Genomic DNA, 18,189 nt, shown 5'->3' on the forward strand with positions numbered 1-18,189 from the left:
ATCGTACACGATTATATTCGAAAAAAATATTTACACCCCCTTTTCTCTTGTATCCCAAACGACAATATTTAAAAAAACAATATTTATGTCCCCTCTTCTCTTGTATTGGGCAGAGAATCGAAAGCGTCTACCAATTTGTACATCTAGAAAGCGTGGTTTCTGCGGACGGTGGCACCGAACTGGACGTCGCTCGATACGGTAACAGGGTTAGAGAACTTTTGCTGCACAGCCTAAAATCTGGAAATGCAGTTATCTCAACACCTAGTGCTGCTAATGTTCTTTCTGTGTTGCCATATGGGAGTAGCACATGGAAAGTGTACTCCACTGTTGCCCAAAAGTTTCAATAGCTGTCTGTGTCCTGTCATCGTTGTGTGCTGACCTGACACTACCTCAAACGAAAAACATGGTCGGCGCACAGGCCCGTTACTCCAATGCTATGTTATAGGAAGACGGAACTTTAAGGACGGGCAACAATTGCATTGTTCGCTACCGCATGCAGTGGAATTCACTCTCCCAAGACGGTCGACGAGTGAGTAGCCCCAAAGGCACTTGGTTCAGGGGAGTACGAGTGTCTCGAGAAGTCGTGGGGGAGCGGAAGCCGATTCCGGGTAACCGCGAGCCGATGGCGCGTTGTTGGGGTTAACGTACTATGCTTCACCAACGGGTGAATATTCTCTGGTATGGGGACACCAGTTTAAGCTCAATAAAAATTATGAAGTTTGCTGTACGTATTAAATTTGACAGTGTGCATATGTGCACTAAATTTTCTATACAAGCGAGAAAAGCGTGACTGACAGTAAGTGGATTTTCAAAGGATTTTGTTTTCGCACGAAACCTTACATTTAATGGGAAAATAAAACTCCGCCGTTGCGGGTCCCAACCCCTGTTGTGAAAGGTGGAGGGATGGAAAGCTTCAGCTGTACGCCTCCGCAGTGTCTCAGAGGGTAGGTGAGGAAAATGCAGGAACTTGCAGATTACTAACTGGCAGTTAGGTATAAAATGCAAATTCATCTAATGAGAAGAAAGAGGAACTTGAGGCCCAGTGCGGATAACCAGCGGGAGCTGTCTGACTTGATGACTGGGTCGGGTTTCCGTAATCGACCGCGCGGCTTCGAAATCGCTAATCATGGAGCGGTTTTACGTCCAGGTGCCACGATGACCAGGAGGATTGCTCCGCCTGCTGCACCTGTTTCAGCAGGTTCGTGTAGGCAGCGGATGAAATCGGCTCAGGAAATGAACCCCTTCATCACCCGCTCCTACTATGAAATAATGGCGGGGGCAGGTAGAACATCTCAACGCCCTCTGTTATACCAGAGATTCATCGAGCATTACTCGCAATACGCGCATGACTGCGCAGTGAGTCGCGGACCAGCACCACTTTATTACTCACGACCACCATCAGAGAACGTGTTCGACTGAAGTAATCACGGAAACTGATAACCAAGAGTCTATGGGGGCAGAGGCGGTGGCATCAACAACACCACGCCACACTGCAGGCAACAGTTTCAGTATTCTTCACCGTCCGGATGAAGTCTCCGCTGAGGTTCCGGATGTATTCCAAAGAGCGTGTATAGAATTCTCGGCAATGAATCCTTTGCATATAGACCAGGTATTCCCATACTACATGCATTTAAAGCAACTCAGAGAACTTACATCTCAAATCAATGATGAAATTGCATTTCGATTATGTGCTGATATGTCGCTGCAGTAACTACAATAACTTGTGTATTGTGATGCAGTTACGGTTGTTAGATTGCACGGTCAGAAGTTTCGCTTTCGCGTTATTGGTGTGAGTGACCGAAGATTCAGCATGGAAAATTCGCCTAGAACGTCGGCGTGATTCACTAAGGAAAGGCATTATTAGGCTGACTCAAATCGGCTCAGCAATGCCAGCAGGTGGTCGAAGAATAAAGTACAGAGAGTTTTCCAGAACTATGCCATCTCCAGTGAGACACCCGTAGTAGAAATTCTGGACACACTAAAGCAGAAACTTTCTGTCGTATGCAGTCGACTATGACGGTATGGCGAAAGTCACTTCAGACGTGTCCGGAACGCAACTTACGCGAGGAACTAACGTAGTTTTCCAGATCTCGCTAAGAATCCCAACAGAGCGTGCAGACAATACAGTTTTCGATGACGGAATCGAAATGCTATTGGGTTAGCTTTGGGGTTATCCGCCCAGCATGCTGAGTGGATCACTGCCGAAATCACCCACCATGACACTACCCCACTACCCCGAAGAGGAGGCCCGACGAGCCATAAACAGCACAAAGAACTGGAGGGGTTCTGGTCTGGATCAGATGCAAAATTTCTAGCATAAACAATTTACCAGTACCGACAGTCGGTTAGCACATAGCATAAATCATAAATAGTCGGCAGGAGGAATTTTCACCCTTCCTTAGTGCGGCAATTATCTACCTACCCCTAAAAGAGGCACGGTGCCGGGCTCCGGAGACACAAGACGGATTATTATCGACTGGTAGTTGTAAAACGGGCAAGACCAAAGAAACCTGCTATTGTTTAATCGATTATGCCGAGGCTTTCGACTGCGTCCGGAATACCTGGTTAATCGATGTCCAACGTCTGTATCGTTTTGATCACAAACTAATAAAGTTTTAGCCGACAGCCATGGAAGGATGACATACCACTTTATCAGTGCATTCCTCTGAGCGTGCCACATCAGAGCCTATCCGTATACGGAGTAACATTTTCCAGGGGAATTCGTTGAGTGCCCTTTGGTTTTGCAAGGCACTGAACCCCCTTTCATGGCTACTGAATGTTGCTAGAGGGCATGGTTTCGTAATAAAATACGGCCTACTTTACATAGTTGCATATAGTAGGATAGTATCTATTATACGCAACTATTATGACATTTTTCGGTCCGGTAGTTTCTGAGAATGGGTCCTTCAAATAATTTGCTTCTTTCGGATCACGGCACTTCTCCCCTTTCCAACCAATGTCAAAACTAATATCTGCCTTGAAAAGTACTAATTGAGATCTTTCATTTGATATTGTATATTGCTTCATTCGCTGAAAAAAAATGTGTGCCCATCTGTTATATGTATGCCCCCCTTAAGTTTAAGGGCGGGTAAATAGTTCGCACCTTCACATCAAATTTTGTGTGAATGAGGGCAATCGTTTCGGAGCAAAATGCGTGTGACTGACAAACAGACATTTTATAAAAATGGTGATCAAAATAATTGAATTTATGGACTATTTTTTGAGCTGTTTAGGGTTGACTTAGAAGGAGGAAAGCGGAGAATTTTTTTTGATCACAAATATTGATTTTTGTGCCTTGTACTGAAATGTACCAAGTTTACACAAAATATCTTGTTAGTTTTTTTCGTGATCTGATATATCGAAAGACAGATTATTAGGGAAAGATGGAATCTCGTATTAAATTTGAATAACTTATAAAATGTAACAGACACCTAACTGAGTCTCAGTAGTTGCATCACGTATGCCTACAAGCATAAGAGTTAGTTAAATTAACCTGCAGCAGGTCACGGTCTCCCCCTGTTTACTGGCACCAAGGCTGGCAAAGTTGCAGGACTGTCCCTATTTATTTCTAGGCCATTGGTTCGTTTTACCAAAATCTGTGGTATTGGATCGGTAAAGGGGACTAGGATCTTCTTCCATGAAAGATCCTCGAGACCGAGGACCTGCATTCTGAAGTCAAAATTATTAGAGGCAACCATGGTGGGAAAATTCTGTTCCGATAACCTTGTTGCGGTAAACTTACAATACCAGGTTAATGGTAAGAGGAGAAACATCATAGTTGTCTCTGTTTATTTATCCTATGATTCTTTGTGTCCTCTGCCTACGCAAGAACTAAGGGTAGTGTATGCAGAATCAAGAGGCCTCGAACTTTTAATAGGTTGTAATTCGAACGCTCAGCATATTTGTTGGAGCAGGAGCAAACGCAATCCTAGAGGAGAGAAGCTGTTTCATTTTATCACTTCAGCTGGTCTGATGACGGCGAAGGTAGGGTGCGTCCCTACGTGCGTAGGGCCAAGAAGAAGTGGAGTAATTGACCTAACAATCTATATTGCAAAGTTGTTAGAGTTGATTTGAAACTGGTGTGTGCGAAATGAAGTGTCATTCTCAGATCACCGTTGCTTAGAATGTAGTCTGACTATTGCAGGGGAACAGTCTGTAAAACAATGGCTGAATCCTGGGAAAATTGATTGGACAAAGTTCCATGGAGTTCTTGACTACAAAGTGGAGCTCTCTAGGCGACTAAAGCCTCGTTTGACAATAGGAGATCAGTTGAAAACTCTGAATCACACACTTTTAGAACACCAAAGACTCAGGAAATCGATCAGATGACTCCTGCGTGAATATAAGAGACAAGTAAAACGTCCGAAACGAGACTCCTTTTGACCATACTGTCAGGAACTGGTGAAGAGAAAGAGAGACTTCCAGGCTGTACAGAGTCCTCAGTAAGAATGCGTCGGCCAAGTTGGACTCTCTTAGAAAAGTGGATGGTACTTTCACGAACTTTAAAGTTGAGTCTACACAGACTTTTTTGGAGAAACACCACCCAGGAGAACAGGCCTCAGAAGTGGGAGCAAGACAATTGGCGGTTTCTGCAAACCGTTACCAATGAAAAAGTGACAGTTACTATCCTATCCTTTGAATACTTCAAAGCGCCTGGCATGCATGGCATATATCCAGCGCTGCTAAAGGAGGGCATAGAGCAACTGCAAAGAAATATTTCTCATAGATGCCTCGCTCTGAGCTACGTGCGTTCCTCTCTGCATTCATACATAAGCCTGGGAAAGATGATTATTCAAATGCAAAGAAACTTCAGATAAATCAGCTTAACGTCATTTTGGCTGAAAGGTTTGGAGAGACTGGCTGAGCGTAACATTCGCGAGAAGGCAGTAAGGTCGCACCCACTAAATGAAAACCAACATGCTTACAAAGGTGGAAATCCGGTGAACCTGCTCTTTACTCTTTGGTTTTAAAGATAGGGGACGCAACCCTGAAAAGCAAGCACGCGATGAGTGAGTTCGTGGACATTGAAGGGGCTTTTGACTGCCCCCCTTTCAAAAGTTCTGTGATGCCGACAGAGAGCATGATGTTGATGAAACTTCAATTAAATGGATCTACACTATGCTAGCGCAGAGATCGGTGTGTGTTGAAGTGGGTATAGATCGCTACCTGACAACGGAAGTGTCAAAAGAATTCCCTCAAGGGCGTGTTCTATCCCCACTTTTGTGGAGTAAGTTGATCGACTCACCATTGTGCGAAAATGTTGCTTTGGACTAGTGGCGTGACACGTTTTGATCACATCCGAAATGAGGATATCCGCGATCGTTATGGGGTTGGCCCGTGGAAAAATTGCGAGAGAAGCGTCTTCGATGGTATAGTCACGAAATTCCCGCTAACGAGAATTCATTTGCCAAGATTGGTCTGAACATCGAAGTCAATTGTAAACTAGCAAAAGGAATGGGGATGGATGAGGATTTAAATGCCTCGAGATTGCACCCAGATCAGGGGTTCGATAAAACCAAATGGCGACACCTATCACGACGAGCCAACCCCGCTTGTGAATGGGACAAAGGCTGAAGAAAAAGAAGAAGACTCACTATTGTGCGAACTGAAAAATCTGCCAATACACGCTCAAGCTGCGCTGGTTTTTGGTCGAGATCACGGAACGACGTGTAGGACTACACAACGCGCCGTTCATTTGATTGACAGATGGTGTCTCAGGCATGCACTTTCAGTAAATCGAAATAAAACCACAATGTTATTATTTGCAGAAAAGAGAAAATTGAATGGGTTTTCCCCTGCAGAGATGAGGGGTACAACCCTTTAACTCTGCAAAAGAGCGAAATATCTGGGAGTTATTCTAGACTAGCTAGCTACTTTGGAGCAAACATGTAGAGTTAAATATAGACGGAACTCTCACAGCCTATGAGCTGTATAGGGGGAATTGGGGCATGAGACTAAGGTGACAGGTAGTAAAGTGGGTATATGTTGCTATCGTTAGGCCGAGGTTCGGTTATGCATCAATAGTATGGTGGGTTAATGTGAAATCAAAGAGACTTCCGTGCAAGTCAGCCACACTACGAGGAATTATGTGTCTGGATATTGCCAGTGTCATGAGCACCACATACGGCGCAGCTCTCAATGTATTACTCAATATGCAAGCAATGGATTTGTTTATTCAGAGCACTGCAATAAGGGAAACACATAGACTCATATGCCATGGAGGCACAGAGTACTGGAGGAGTTATTGGGAGAACTGAAACCAATCTTCGCAATGCTTTCTGATTCCCGGATCCCCATCTGTTTGGTAGAGATTATGCAGTTAACTTGGAACGAAGAGAAAATTGAGACCAATCAGAAAAATGCGTGTCAGGATATATTGACGTCTTCGACGCCGATGTCTCCAAACAGAATAGGGTTCTGGAACAGAAGCCGACTTCTCGAATAAAAACGAGAAGTAGGCTTTTTCTTTGGAGCAATATACAACAGTTTTTCAGGCTGAAGTGTATGCGATCCTAAGGGCGGCAAATTGGATGATTAACAAGGGGTTGAAAGGCAGGCGCATCGCAAACTGTAGCGATAGTCAAGCTGCATTGAGGGCGTTGAGCATTCCTTTGATCATTTCAAACATCGCTCTGGAATGTAGAAGTCAACTGAACACTGTTTCTAGATTCAATACGGTTTAACTACTCTGGGTGTCCGGTCATTGTGGTGTAGAGTGAAACGAAATGTCGGATGCCTTAGCAACAGAGGATTCAATTTGTCCAATGCCTGGACTGGAACTAGCAATTGGGGTAGCAATAGCATTGGTTAACGCTGCTATCAAAAACTGGGAAAAAACTCAAATGTCAGCTAGTAGCCTTAACGCTGCTGGAAACATCAAACTTTTGCTGTGAGAATCAAAAAACATACTGCAAAGTTTATCCTGTCGACAAAGCAGGACGACTGCAGGAGTATTATAGGCATTCTGACTGGCCATAATTCACTAGCTTGGCATATGTTCAAGATGATGCGTGTCCATCCTGTAATGAGGAAGTGAGATTCACGGACTATTTTCTAACTGCCCCGCCTATGGATCGGGGAGTCATCTGAAGTGGCCATTAGTCACGAAACCTTACCAGGAGTATACTGGTACCATGGGAACCGGGATAGCTCCTGGACTCTCATACTTCGGGTGAACTCCCGTTGTATGTGAGTACAGCTCGGTTGTCTGCGGTTGGCCCTCTAGTGGGAACTTCATGGGGGTTGTGGTGCGATTTACCGCTTCCATGCTTTGAACTGACTGGGCAACTCGTTATGTTGTCCGAACATGGATATTGTCCAGTCAACAAGCTATGGTACCGGCCGACCTTGACTTGAATCTCTGGTTATTTTTCAAGAAGCTGCCGGCATTCAGCTAAACTTCCTTTAGAAGAAGAAAGAAATCCCTGCACACCTTTGCTGAAGATTTCCATTACTGCCCAGAACTAGAGGCTAAATGAATTCATTTCTCCCAAAATACTGTAGCCTTAAACATCAACACAGTTACACATTGAAGTGACTCAAAGGATTTTCTGGCCTCGTTAGCATCTTTAACATCACAAGCATAGGATATGTAGTAGCAACATTGCATGATACCCTCACTAGGCAAAATATGATTGTTTCCAAAGTCACCACCACGAAGCAACTTACGCAAGTAGGCAGACAGATAACACCTAACTTTAGATCTTCCTAACAAACTCCCCAAGATAAAGTTTGTATGATTCCCGCAATTCCTAGTTATAACATTTATGACAAAAAGTGCCTGTGGGAACGAAATCAAGACAGCAAAAGAAAATGTATGCAAATTGGGGGAACTTTGGCAAGCTCCAGAGACATTACATCCCTTGTCGATGCCCAAATTATATTTGCTAAATGGAAACGTTGGTAGCCAAATCAAAAGTTGGAAGTTGCAGCTCCTGAAAAGACAACTTCAAAGAAATAATACAGCGGAATGTTCATAGGAGTTGGGATTTAGTGAGCGCTTTCTGGAGGAAACAAGCAAGAACGAAGCGAGCATGAAAATTAATAATCCTCCATTCAGTCAATGATTTCTTGACGATGTTCAGCCAAAAATAAAGCGGTGCTGCCATGTCTACAAGCTCTGAAGCTGTCTTAAGACTTTACCAGATTCATCCAGATATCCTGCTTCAGTCTGATTTGTGGGGGTAAGACACGTTAACTCGTTATTAGTTTGCGATGCCTTATACGTTCTACCTTTCAATAAGGAACTTTAACACGCTCTGATGCATCAGGAAATTAAAATTTGCAACACACATCGACAAACATTCGGCGAAGTTCCTATTAAAGTTTTCCATCCAGTCTTGTTCCCCTTCTCCATTTTGCAAAGTCAACACTTTCATTTGATACATTAATGCCCAACAACAACTGAACAAGTCTTGTGATAACGTTGTGGCTTCCTTTGGCACTAAGGAGAAAGCAACAACGGGACGAAAGGAAGCTACTAAACAAGCGAACCGTCGAATATACAAAACAGGCGTCTCAAGCCTGCAAACTAGGGAGGATTCCTGGAGCCTCTCGTAGTGACTCGTTGTCGAGTGGGATGCGATGTGAGTCTCTATCATTTTTTGTTCGTTCCATGTCCTCTTTCTTCTCTCGACCACAAAATTGACGCTTGAAATTCCCCATTCTGCTTTGTATATGGCACGCTGGGATAACGATTGTACGTGATATATTTCAAGTTTATGTCACGAGTCGACCGCATTATCCTTCGGAATAATACAATTGAAAAGAGGATGACGATATGAAACAATGCGACCTGAATCCTTCAAGTTTTCTTCAGGTACACTGTACCATCCACCAAGAGCAAGGTGGGGGTACTTAGGTGGCAGAGGATCGATGTGTGTCCCGGCTCCTTACTAGGTGGTGCTGCTGTCGATAACTTACTGGGTGGTGTCGAAGTCGGTGACATTGTGAAGGGGATGTTACTTTGTGCAGTTACACTGTGAACGAAAATTGAAGCAAACGAAGTAATTTATTCGAGAGTAGTTGTTTGCTTGAAGCCAAGACAAATATGTAACCAAAGCACACGGTGGACCTTTGTTTTTGATACGGCAGGACCAAAGAGCCTCGGCACTTCCTCGTTGAACCTACGTCTCCAGCTCAAAATGTTCTTGCACTAATACTACGGGGATGATAGACAAGTCATAGGAACGATCAAATGTTCAAGGACTAGAATTCTGTTCCAAGGCGTATGTAATATTGACAATCCGTACATTATTTATACCACCACGCAACATCACGCTCGAAGTCAGCTGTAAATTGCACCTCCATTGTCTGAATTGCTTTCTTCTTGTTTACTGTCTCAATGTTAAGATCTGTAAGTCGCGTGAATAACTTAGGACAAAACCACCGAATTCTCACTAGCATTTGAAGATTGTCCATGCACAAGTGGAATAGTTATCTTCCTTGTACACTTCACTCATTGCTTTCGACTCCATTGGAATGTGGCGTTTTCTGAATCTGTGGATTAACTATTGTTCGCAACTGATGCGTAATTCAAGGAGAAAAGAGGACCTTTACGAACCAGTAAGTAAAGAGAATGATAAATCATAAACAAAGGAAAAGTACACGTATGAATGCAAAAGGAATCGAATTACAGATATATGAACCAAATGTAACCGAAAAACAATTTTCAACTGATATAATATAGCTAAAGAATCATAGCCACACCTTTTTAAGGTTTTGTTCAAAACAGGTTAGTGCAGAACTTCACAGTTCGCTGCGCAAGTACATGCTGATCTAGTGCTGATTAGCGAGCAATACCGAAACAAGGACCCGTCCTCAAGGCATCTCGACTTATCGGGCACCCCCGCCATCTGGGTTCGGGACAACGTTCGGCTTCGTGTTCTTGCCGAAGGCCGGGGGAACGGGTTTGTCTGGATCCAATTTTTAGGGATAATGTTTTTTTTAGCGTTTACCTGACGCCTAATGAGAGGATGCCGGACTTTCGAGCACGGAGGGACGAATCCTGGTTGGCGGTGATTTTAATGCCAGGGCTCTTGAATGGGCATGCCTCAGTCAGACTCTAGAGGAAAACGGATTCTGGAAATGGCGGCGAGAACCGAGCTCGTAGTTTTAAACACCAGATCCACGCCAACGTTTCGGCGCCCAGGTTGTGAAGGAAGCATTCCTGACATCACTTTTGCGTCGGAATCTCTGGCATCATCGGTGGACGGGTGGCGAGTCCTAGAAGACTTCTCGGCAAGTGATCATCAGTACATTGCCTTCAAAGTGGTCCACGCTACTTGCCGGCGAGCACCAAGAATGTCGCGAGGGTGAACATCGGGAAGTTCGTCGAAGCTCTTAGAGCAGGCAGGGCCGCGCTGGGGGGCACTCCGGGGGGTGGTAGCGTCGCAGCTGACGCCGTCGTAAATTCAGTGATGAACCTTATAACGACGGCGTGTGAGGCTTCCATGCTCCGGAGAGGCCCCAGGCACGACAAGTCTTCTATGTACTGATGGACGGCAGAAATTGCCGACCTACGGAAGGAGTGTCATAAGCTCTGCCGTTGGGCACAACGTTTGCACGCCAACGAGGAGGCATGTGCCATAAAGGCACAATATAGATCAGCAAAAGGGAGACTCCGCAGCGCTATAAATAAAAGCAAAGCTGGCGGCTGGCAGAATCTTGTTAACAAGGCGAATGAGGACCCTTGGGGACATGGCGGAAGCCCTGCATACTGAGCACTGGCCAGATGGACCGCATTATGCGGGCATTGTTCCCCGCAAAGCGTCGTGGATTGCCCCCTTTGTACAATGAGAGAGTTCGAAGAAGCGGTTTTCACTATGAAAAACAGGAAGGCGCCGGGTCCTGATGGCATCCCGGCGGAAGTTTACAAACTGATGTTCCGCCAACGGCCAGAAATGCTGCTTGAAGCATTCAACACCTGCTTGAAGGACGGCATTTTTCCTTGTCGCTGGAAAGTGGCCAGATTCGCGTTGATCAGCAAGGGAAAAGGAGACTCAGAGCTCCCGTCTGCATACCGACCGCTGTGTATGCTTGATACGGCCGGAAAAGTGCTCGAGAAGCTCATCAGGGGTAGACTCGCTGAAGCGATCCGTGCTGCCGGGGACTTATCCGCAAGGTGGTTTGGGTTTAGAACAGGAAAATCTACAGTGGATGCTGTTATGAAGGTCGTAGATGCGGTTAATCGAGCCGGGGCACACAGGCGCCGATCTCGACGGATACTGCTCCTCATAACGCTTGATGTCAGAAATGCCTTCAATTTCGTAAGATGGACAGATATGCTAGGCACACTACAGAACTCATTCCACGTGCCAAGCTATCTCTTGCGGATATTGAGGAATTATCTGAAAGACCGCTCTGTGCTCTATGAGGCGCTAGAGAGCCAAAGGAGAATGGAAATCACGTCGGGAGTAGCACAGGGATCCATACTAGGGCTGGACCTCTGGAATGCTTCTTACGATAGTCTGCTGAGACTCGATATGCCCGATGAGTAGCGCCTCGTCGGTTATGCAGACGACGTTGCGACACTTGTTGCCGGACGCACTGTTGAACAGGCGTAAAGCAGACTTGGCATATTGATGCGACGGGTAAGCGGAGAGATGACTGCTCACGGTTTCAACTTTGCGCTGGAAAAAACCGAAGTAACCATCCTGTCAGAAGGAGAATCCCGACCCCGCGTCCCATATCGATCGAGTTGCCTATAGAGTCAAAACCAGCGATTAAATACCTTGGTTTAATGCTCGACTGGAAGATGAGCTTCTTCGAGCAAATCAAAACAGCAGCAGACAGGGCTGCAGTTGGAGTCGCGGCCTTAAGTCGGATAATGGTGAATGTCGGGGACCCTATATTAGCTACGAGACGGCTCCTGATGGGAGCAACGCAGTCAGTTCTTCTCTATGGTGCGGAGGTATGGGCTGATGCCCTTGACAAGGAGGTGTATCGTGGTGGTCGCCCGTGAAGAACGTCAACGCACCCTTACCAAGCGGCAACTTTCTTGGGGTATCGACAAATTAGACCCATGGTTGAACAGAACGCACGGCGAGATTGATTACTTCCTTACCCAACTTCTAAGTTGGCATGGAGGTTTTCAGTCTTACCTGCATAGGATTGGGAAGGCGCGATCTCCTGATTGTGTGTTCTTCAATGGGGTGGTGGATGACGCTGAACACACCTGCGAGAGGTGGGACGGCCTTTGCCAGGAGCTTTATTCAGCCACAGGGGAGCTCTCTCCAGACAACCTTGTCAGAGAGATGCTGAAGAGCGCTAGCAGCTGGAATCGTATTGCGCATTATGTTCGGTCTTATTGCGAAGAAGATTGAACTCGACCGGCGGAGGGTTCGGACGGTAAGGGGTTCCCTGACCTAACAAGAACTCCCTTCCTCCCCTCCCCCCCCCGTTGGTGAAAGGAGTTCTCAGCGTGCCGGTGCGTAAACGCATTCACCTACCCTACCCCCAAAAAAAACAAAGTGCAGGAGTTCGAGAGCAGTTAATTATTCAAATGAGCCGGTGTCAGAAACTACCAAACCAAATTATGGTAGTCCACCCATATAGTATCCAGGCCTCAAAGTACCCTACGTTGTGGCGTTTGCTCAAATAAATTTAATAACAGTATATAATTATATTTTCAAAATTTACTGCGTGCCCCCCTTAAGTTCTTAGCAGATCCGTAAAATCATAGTGGAAAGTTTGGTGAAAATTCTACTGTCATTAACAAAGTCATAGGGGGCCAATCTGCTTGTTCCCCGTCAAATTACTAATATAATATCTGAGATATATCGTAAAATGTCGATAACAACGCCATCAAGTAGATGGTGGGCTCAGGACAACTCATCCTAAACAAAAAATTTTCATTTTATTAGCTTAAACCAGTTTAGGTTCTAACCAAGCGATTTCGGTCGTTATAATTCATACCCTTGTCGGGTTTTGAATTCAATAAAAACGAGCTAAATGCCACCCGCTGCTCCGCAGGGTAGAGGCGCTGAGGCAGTGTCTGATGAGATCGCCTCTGCCCTGTGATCGAAACCGTCAAAGCCAAATATAATTTTTGAAAGTACTGGGCGCTCACCCACGAACAGAGTAGTCCGCGCACTTAACAGACGGAGTAAGTTGCTTCTCGAACAAGTGCGGCCCGCCATCAAGTAGATGGTGGGCTCAGGACAACTCATCCCAAACAAAGAATTGTCAGTAACATTTCGAATTGAATATCGGGTAAATTGTACATATATACACAATGCCCAATGTATAAATGGAACAATGGTGCACTTAGGCGGTCAAAGGGTAATATAAGTCCCAGGGCGAAACGTGGATTGGTACCCAAGATGGAGCATAAAACCAGAGAAACGCCTGCTGAACCAATACCAACAGCTCGACTACCAAACCCTATCTCCTCCTCCATATGGTGATTGCTGGGAGTTCTTTCTTCATGAAAAACTGCAAACGGAGAAGGATGAAGGCGAGTCTTCGCGCCTAAAAATGGGACAAAATGTATCAATTGGTCCTCCCGGCTGGGGGTTGGGTAAGGCTGACAACTCTACACGGCAAACCGATGTTACGAAGCCACGGAAGGAGCCTCGAACAGGATGGATCTTACAACGACGAACCCGGCAATGACAACGGATTAATGATTTGGACATTTTCTGTCCCAATATAAATCTGACGTTGCAGCGTTGCAAGAGATGCGATGGCGGTTTCGGGTCCGGTTTCGTGGAGAAGAGCCGCTAAACGATATATTATAGCGACCATCCAGTAAACTATATACCCGGAATAGGTTTCTTAGTCAGCCAAAAACCAGCTGTTATCGACTTTGAAAATATAAGCGAAAGGCTATGCACTTTGCGTTTGCGTGGCAAATTTAGAAATATAAGCCTCATAAGCGTTCACACCCCTACAGAGGAGACTGCAGAGTCGATGAAGGATACCTTCTACGAGGCAGTTGAGCGGATCCTCGAAGCCTGTCCCAAGTATGATATCAAAATCATACTTGGAGATTTCAACAGTCAAGTAGGGACGTAGCCCATATTCACGTTTGCTCCTATAGCTTACATAGGGACGCCAATGATAACGGATTGCGGATTATTCAGTTAACAGTATCGCACGAAATGGTTGTTTGAAGTACCTTTACTTTTACTGTGCGCACATGGAGCGCTGGCTTTGTAGATTAACTCTCCTGCAAGCTGTGTCATGTGTATTGAAGCAGTGAATAAGGAAGATACCGAAGGTTATCATGTTCCCTGTCACTGCCAGCGGCAATAAGAGCTTTGTGTTCCAAACGGTTGCCATTGACGATCCCGTCGACAACCCGGCGTCCTAAGCGTGTGTGGGATCCGGTTTGCCTGTCAGGTTTGAGTGTACAGGTGGCCGGTGCTGAGAGGCGGCGAGGAGGTAGAGAGGACATCAACCCGCTCTGTTGAGTCAACACCAAAATGGCCAAAGGGGCCCCTCCATGGGGTAGTACCGGGAAGTGCTGTATTCACATAGATTTGCTGGTCGTGGATGCAGTAGGCAGATGTCTTGAGGTGAAGACATCAGCTAACAGCAGCCCGGCAAAACGTTGTCGGCGTTAATACTCTTGAGCTCAATTGGGTTCATGCAGTTCTATGAACACAAATCTAACCATGGTTGAAACATGCTCGAGTATGAGGGCGATTTAAGTTAGAGGTAGTTCAAAGTGTAATCTGCGCACATTGTTCCTTGGATGACTTGTTCCATCCATTCAACGCAAAAATAGTGTTCTAAAGGTTTAGCAAGTCTTGGATACTCCAATTATGTTACCACCCATACATGCGTGGTATCCAAGCATGCCAGAACGAACTTTGGTCTTTGGCCTGAAAGACGGTTCATCGGTTTACCATTCGGCACCATAAGCGGTTGGGCTGTGAGTGCGCACCAAATCCTACAACATATCTAACAGAATTGAACGAACGATTGTACCTGCTTAATGGGGGTCTACAGCGAACGCATACCTCGGGGTTGAGCAATAGTCGAACATGCTTCAATATGTGTTCCACGGTGGCGTTGTACCCCTAGTGAGGGTGTGGTAAGAGCACGCTCTTCGAGAAATCTTCCATCTAGCTTACCAGAAAAGTGCCATATGTGGAGAAGTACGGCCAAAAGGCTAAGGTATTCTCAAGGACAAGTAGTAAAAACAGGCTTCCGATACAGGGGACCATCGTGCCGAGGAGAAAGACGGGGCAGCAACGATCAGCAAATCCAAATCAAGTAGCCCCGGAGAACCTCCATGTGATGGCACCGGGAAACGGTATACATACTTTGAGTTGCTGGTCGTGATCTAGTAAGCGAATATTCCGAAGTTTAATTAAGGCGATCAGCTACAACTTTCTGAAGTGGCTTCGACTACGAATCTTTACCATAGGTATACTGGCACCGTTGAAACCGAGGTAGCCCTCTGAGTTCATATGTCTCAGGAGAATTCATGAGCCATGTGTTCGGGTTATTTGTTTTTGGCCTCCTAATGAGAGTTTCATGGGGAATTATTTGTAAAAATTTGGATACAATAAAGCACAATAAAGAGGGATCCGTGGACTACAAAAGTGGGAAACAATTTCTCCGTAATTGGTCCGGTCCGTCACCAAGTGGATGCGAACTCAAAATTGCCTCAATCCCCAAACAAAACTGCTTTGTAGCTATCGATTAAATATTCCTAAATATCTGTGGTTTCGGATAAGGCTTCCCTGGCCTAATCGAAGTGCAGTTTTTTTTTTTTTGTTTTGGTAAATTTGGCCTGTCCACTGTTCTTTTAGCTAACCAAGATATCTAACTTTTGGCCTATGAACACAAAGTTCTTTAAATTGAATTGGGGTGAAAAGCTCTGTTCCCATATTTCATTATCAATTAAACATAAACTGAAATTCAACTTGTTGTTGACATGTTATTGTTTTTGACAATAAAAAAAATTTCAGGTGTATGAATTTCGAAAATTCCTGGAAGAAATCAATGGCTCTTAAGGCTCATCAAAGTTTTTTCTTCATGCTTTCGTCATTCCGATTGGAGGAAGTAGTTGTAAATCCCATCATTTTTGTCCTCGTAGTGTTTCTTTTTGGGAAAGACCCTAAATTGTTAGGATTCAGCGGGTGTAATATATTTTGCCCGATAATGCATGAAGTAGATATCCAGAAAGGGGCAGCAACACAACCCATGATTTTGGAGACAGAGAATTTCATGCCGGAATTTGGAATGGATAGTTCAGTACTCCTTCCATATACGAGGCTTCTCTTTATAACTGACTCTTTCTGATAAAATTATTGAATCACAATGCGATATACAGGACTTAAATGACCTTCTAAACATACCAGGTTGACTTCTTGGAATTTGCATGTTGTCAAATGCACATATTGCATGCTTTCATCCACAGTAGCAATTCGGTCTTCTCTTGAGTTCGTTGATGCGCCACACAATGAAACGTTATGGAACGTGGTCGTCAATTTCATTTGCATTAAGCATGGCTAAATTTTTGTTAGCGGATCAATATAAATCAATTTATCCTTTCTCTATCTCTGATAAGACGAAAAACCATATTATCGCAATATTGCTTTATGGTAGAGACGGGTAGGTTATGTATGAATGTAATATCAGAAAAGTAGTATCACCTCAAAGTATAATATCACCTTGGCATCACCAAAGGACATCCAAACATCACTAAACGTCGCGACGTCATTTAATGTAACAACATAACCGCATCACCAGATTGATGATAATATTACCCTAGGGTCAACTAATAGTCTGAAATCTCTGTGCCAATGTGATATCATTTTACGAACCCTCACTAAATATTACCGTTCCTTCTAGTATAATTTACAGCTCTCGATCGCCGAGCCGATGTTGAGTATTGCTTTAAAATCTGTTAATATTAATGTTGTCCTCTTGCCTGGTTTCAGCGTAGAAAAATGATGTCAGGTTTGTGTGTGATAACATTTAAGTATGGTGATTCTCTGTGCAATGCCACGGCGTCTGGTTGTGGATAAAATCCGGCTGAATAGGTTGCGGTGGGCAGGTCACTTAGATGATGTGATGGCGAAAACCAGGACGCCGACAGCTTTTAAGGATATCGAATTGGTAAACCTTGGCGCAAAACAAAGATACCTGGATTTCCTTAACAGGATAGGCCCGGGCCGTATTCCGGTTGTTGCACGGTTTATGATGGTGTTCTTAAATGGTGAACTATTGATCACCTATTCTATTTCTATCTACAATATAATTGAAAGTAATTTTGCCCCTTGTAGTTCCCACGAATTCTTCGCCGTTTTGATTGAAATATATAAAAATTGCACATAACTGAAAAAAATCATCCGAAAAAAGATTTCAGGCTCTGAAGTAATGTGTTAAATCCTAACACTGGACAATCTCTCCAGCTAACACCATTGAAAAGTTAGTGTTCATCCAACATAAAAATTTCGTGATACATCAGACAAAAAATATATTTTCCTACAATTCATAACACGCTCTCTTTTGCTAACGAATTGTAAATATCCTTTGCATTCGCCTAGCACCAGCACGGATAAATTCTGGTCGACCTCCAACCACCTTGAATCCTTGTGTCATCAACTCTTCTAGCACACTCTTCAAACATCCTCCCCTATTGATGGCCCCAGCATCTTCATCTTCCTATTTCGAGACTTAAAAGCTTATTTCTTATTATACCTCAACGCATTTACACTCTCAGGCCAAAAGGATTCCATGCAAGGCAATGTTCAGATTGCGCTCCTTATGAATTATGATGGGAACAAACAAAATGGCAACTGAACAGAGAGCCTTGGGGGCGTGGGAGGGAAGAAAGGCTACGGTCTCAGAGTGACATTAAAAATAAGAATGGAATGTGTGTATACACCTTAAGAGTACAGGATATGAATATAATAAATTGGCTGAAGTGGTAGGAACTTACCTGCACGATGTCACCTTGATCGTGTCCTGAAGCCGTGAACGTTAAGTGGCAGAGAAACGGGAGACGATTCCATTGTGGCGTTGGCACTTTTATCGAGTATGTGCGTCCTATGTCACCGTAATAAGTTCGGTTGCACACTGTAAGGAAAAGAGAAAAGGATTACGTATTAAAAAGTTCCATCGACTCCTGGGGATTTAATGGCAAACCAATCAAAGGGAAATGACGAAATAATTGTAGGCTCACTTGATGAAAGGATGAGCTGAAATAATTTCGCCATTTAATATCGA

General features: G+C 44.5%; 1 protein-coding gene across 1 annotated transcript in view; it reads right to left on the minus strand.

Annotated features, from left to right (window-relative positions):
- LOC119649260 overlaps positions 1 to 18,189 on the minus strand; it is a 238,399-nt gene that overhangs the window by 140,310 nt on the left and 79,900 nt on the right. The window contains exon 4 of the mRNA XM_038051346.1: positions 17,903 to 18,039. Coding sequence (XP_037907274.1) covers positions 17,903 to 18,039 — 137 coding nt within the window. The remainder of the gene's footprint in view (positions 1 to 17,902; positions 18,040 to 18,189) is intronic.

Source organism: Hermetia illucens, chromosome 2, assembly GCF_905115235.1.
Source record: "Hermetia illucens chromosome 2, iHerIll2.2.curated.20191125, whole genome shotgun sequence".
Lineage (NCBI taxonomy): Eukaryota > Metazoa > Arthropoda > Insecta > Diptera > Stratiomyidae > Hermetia > Hermetia illucens.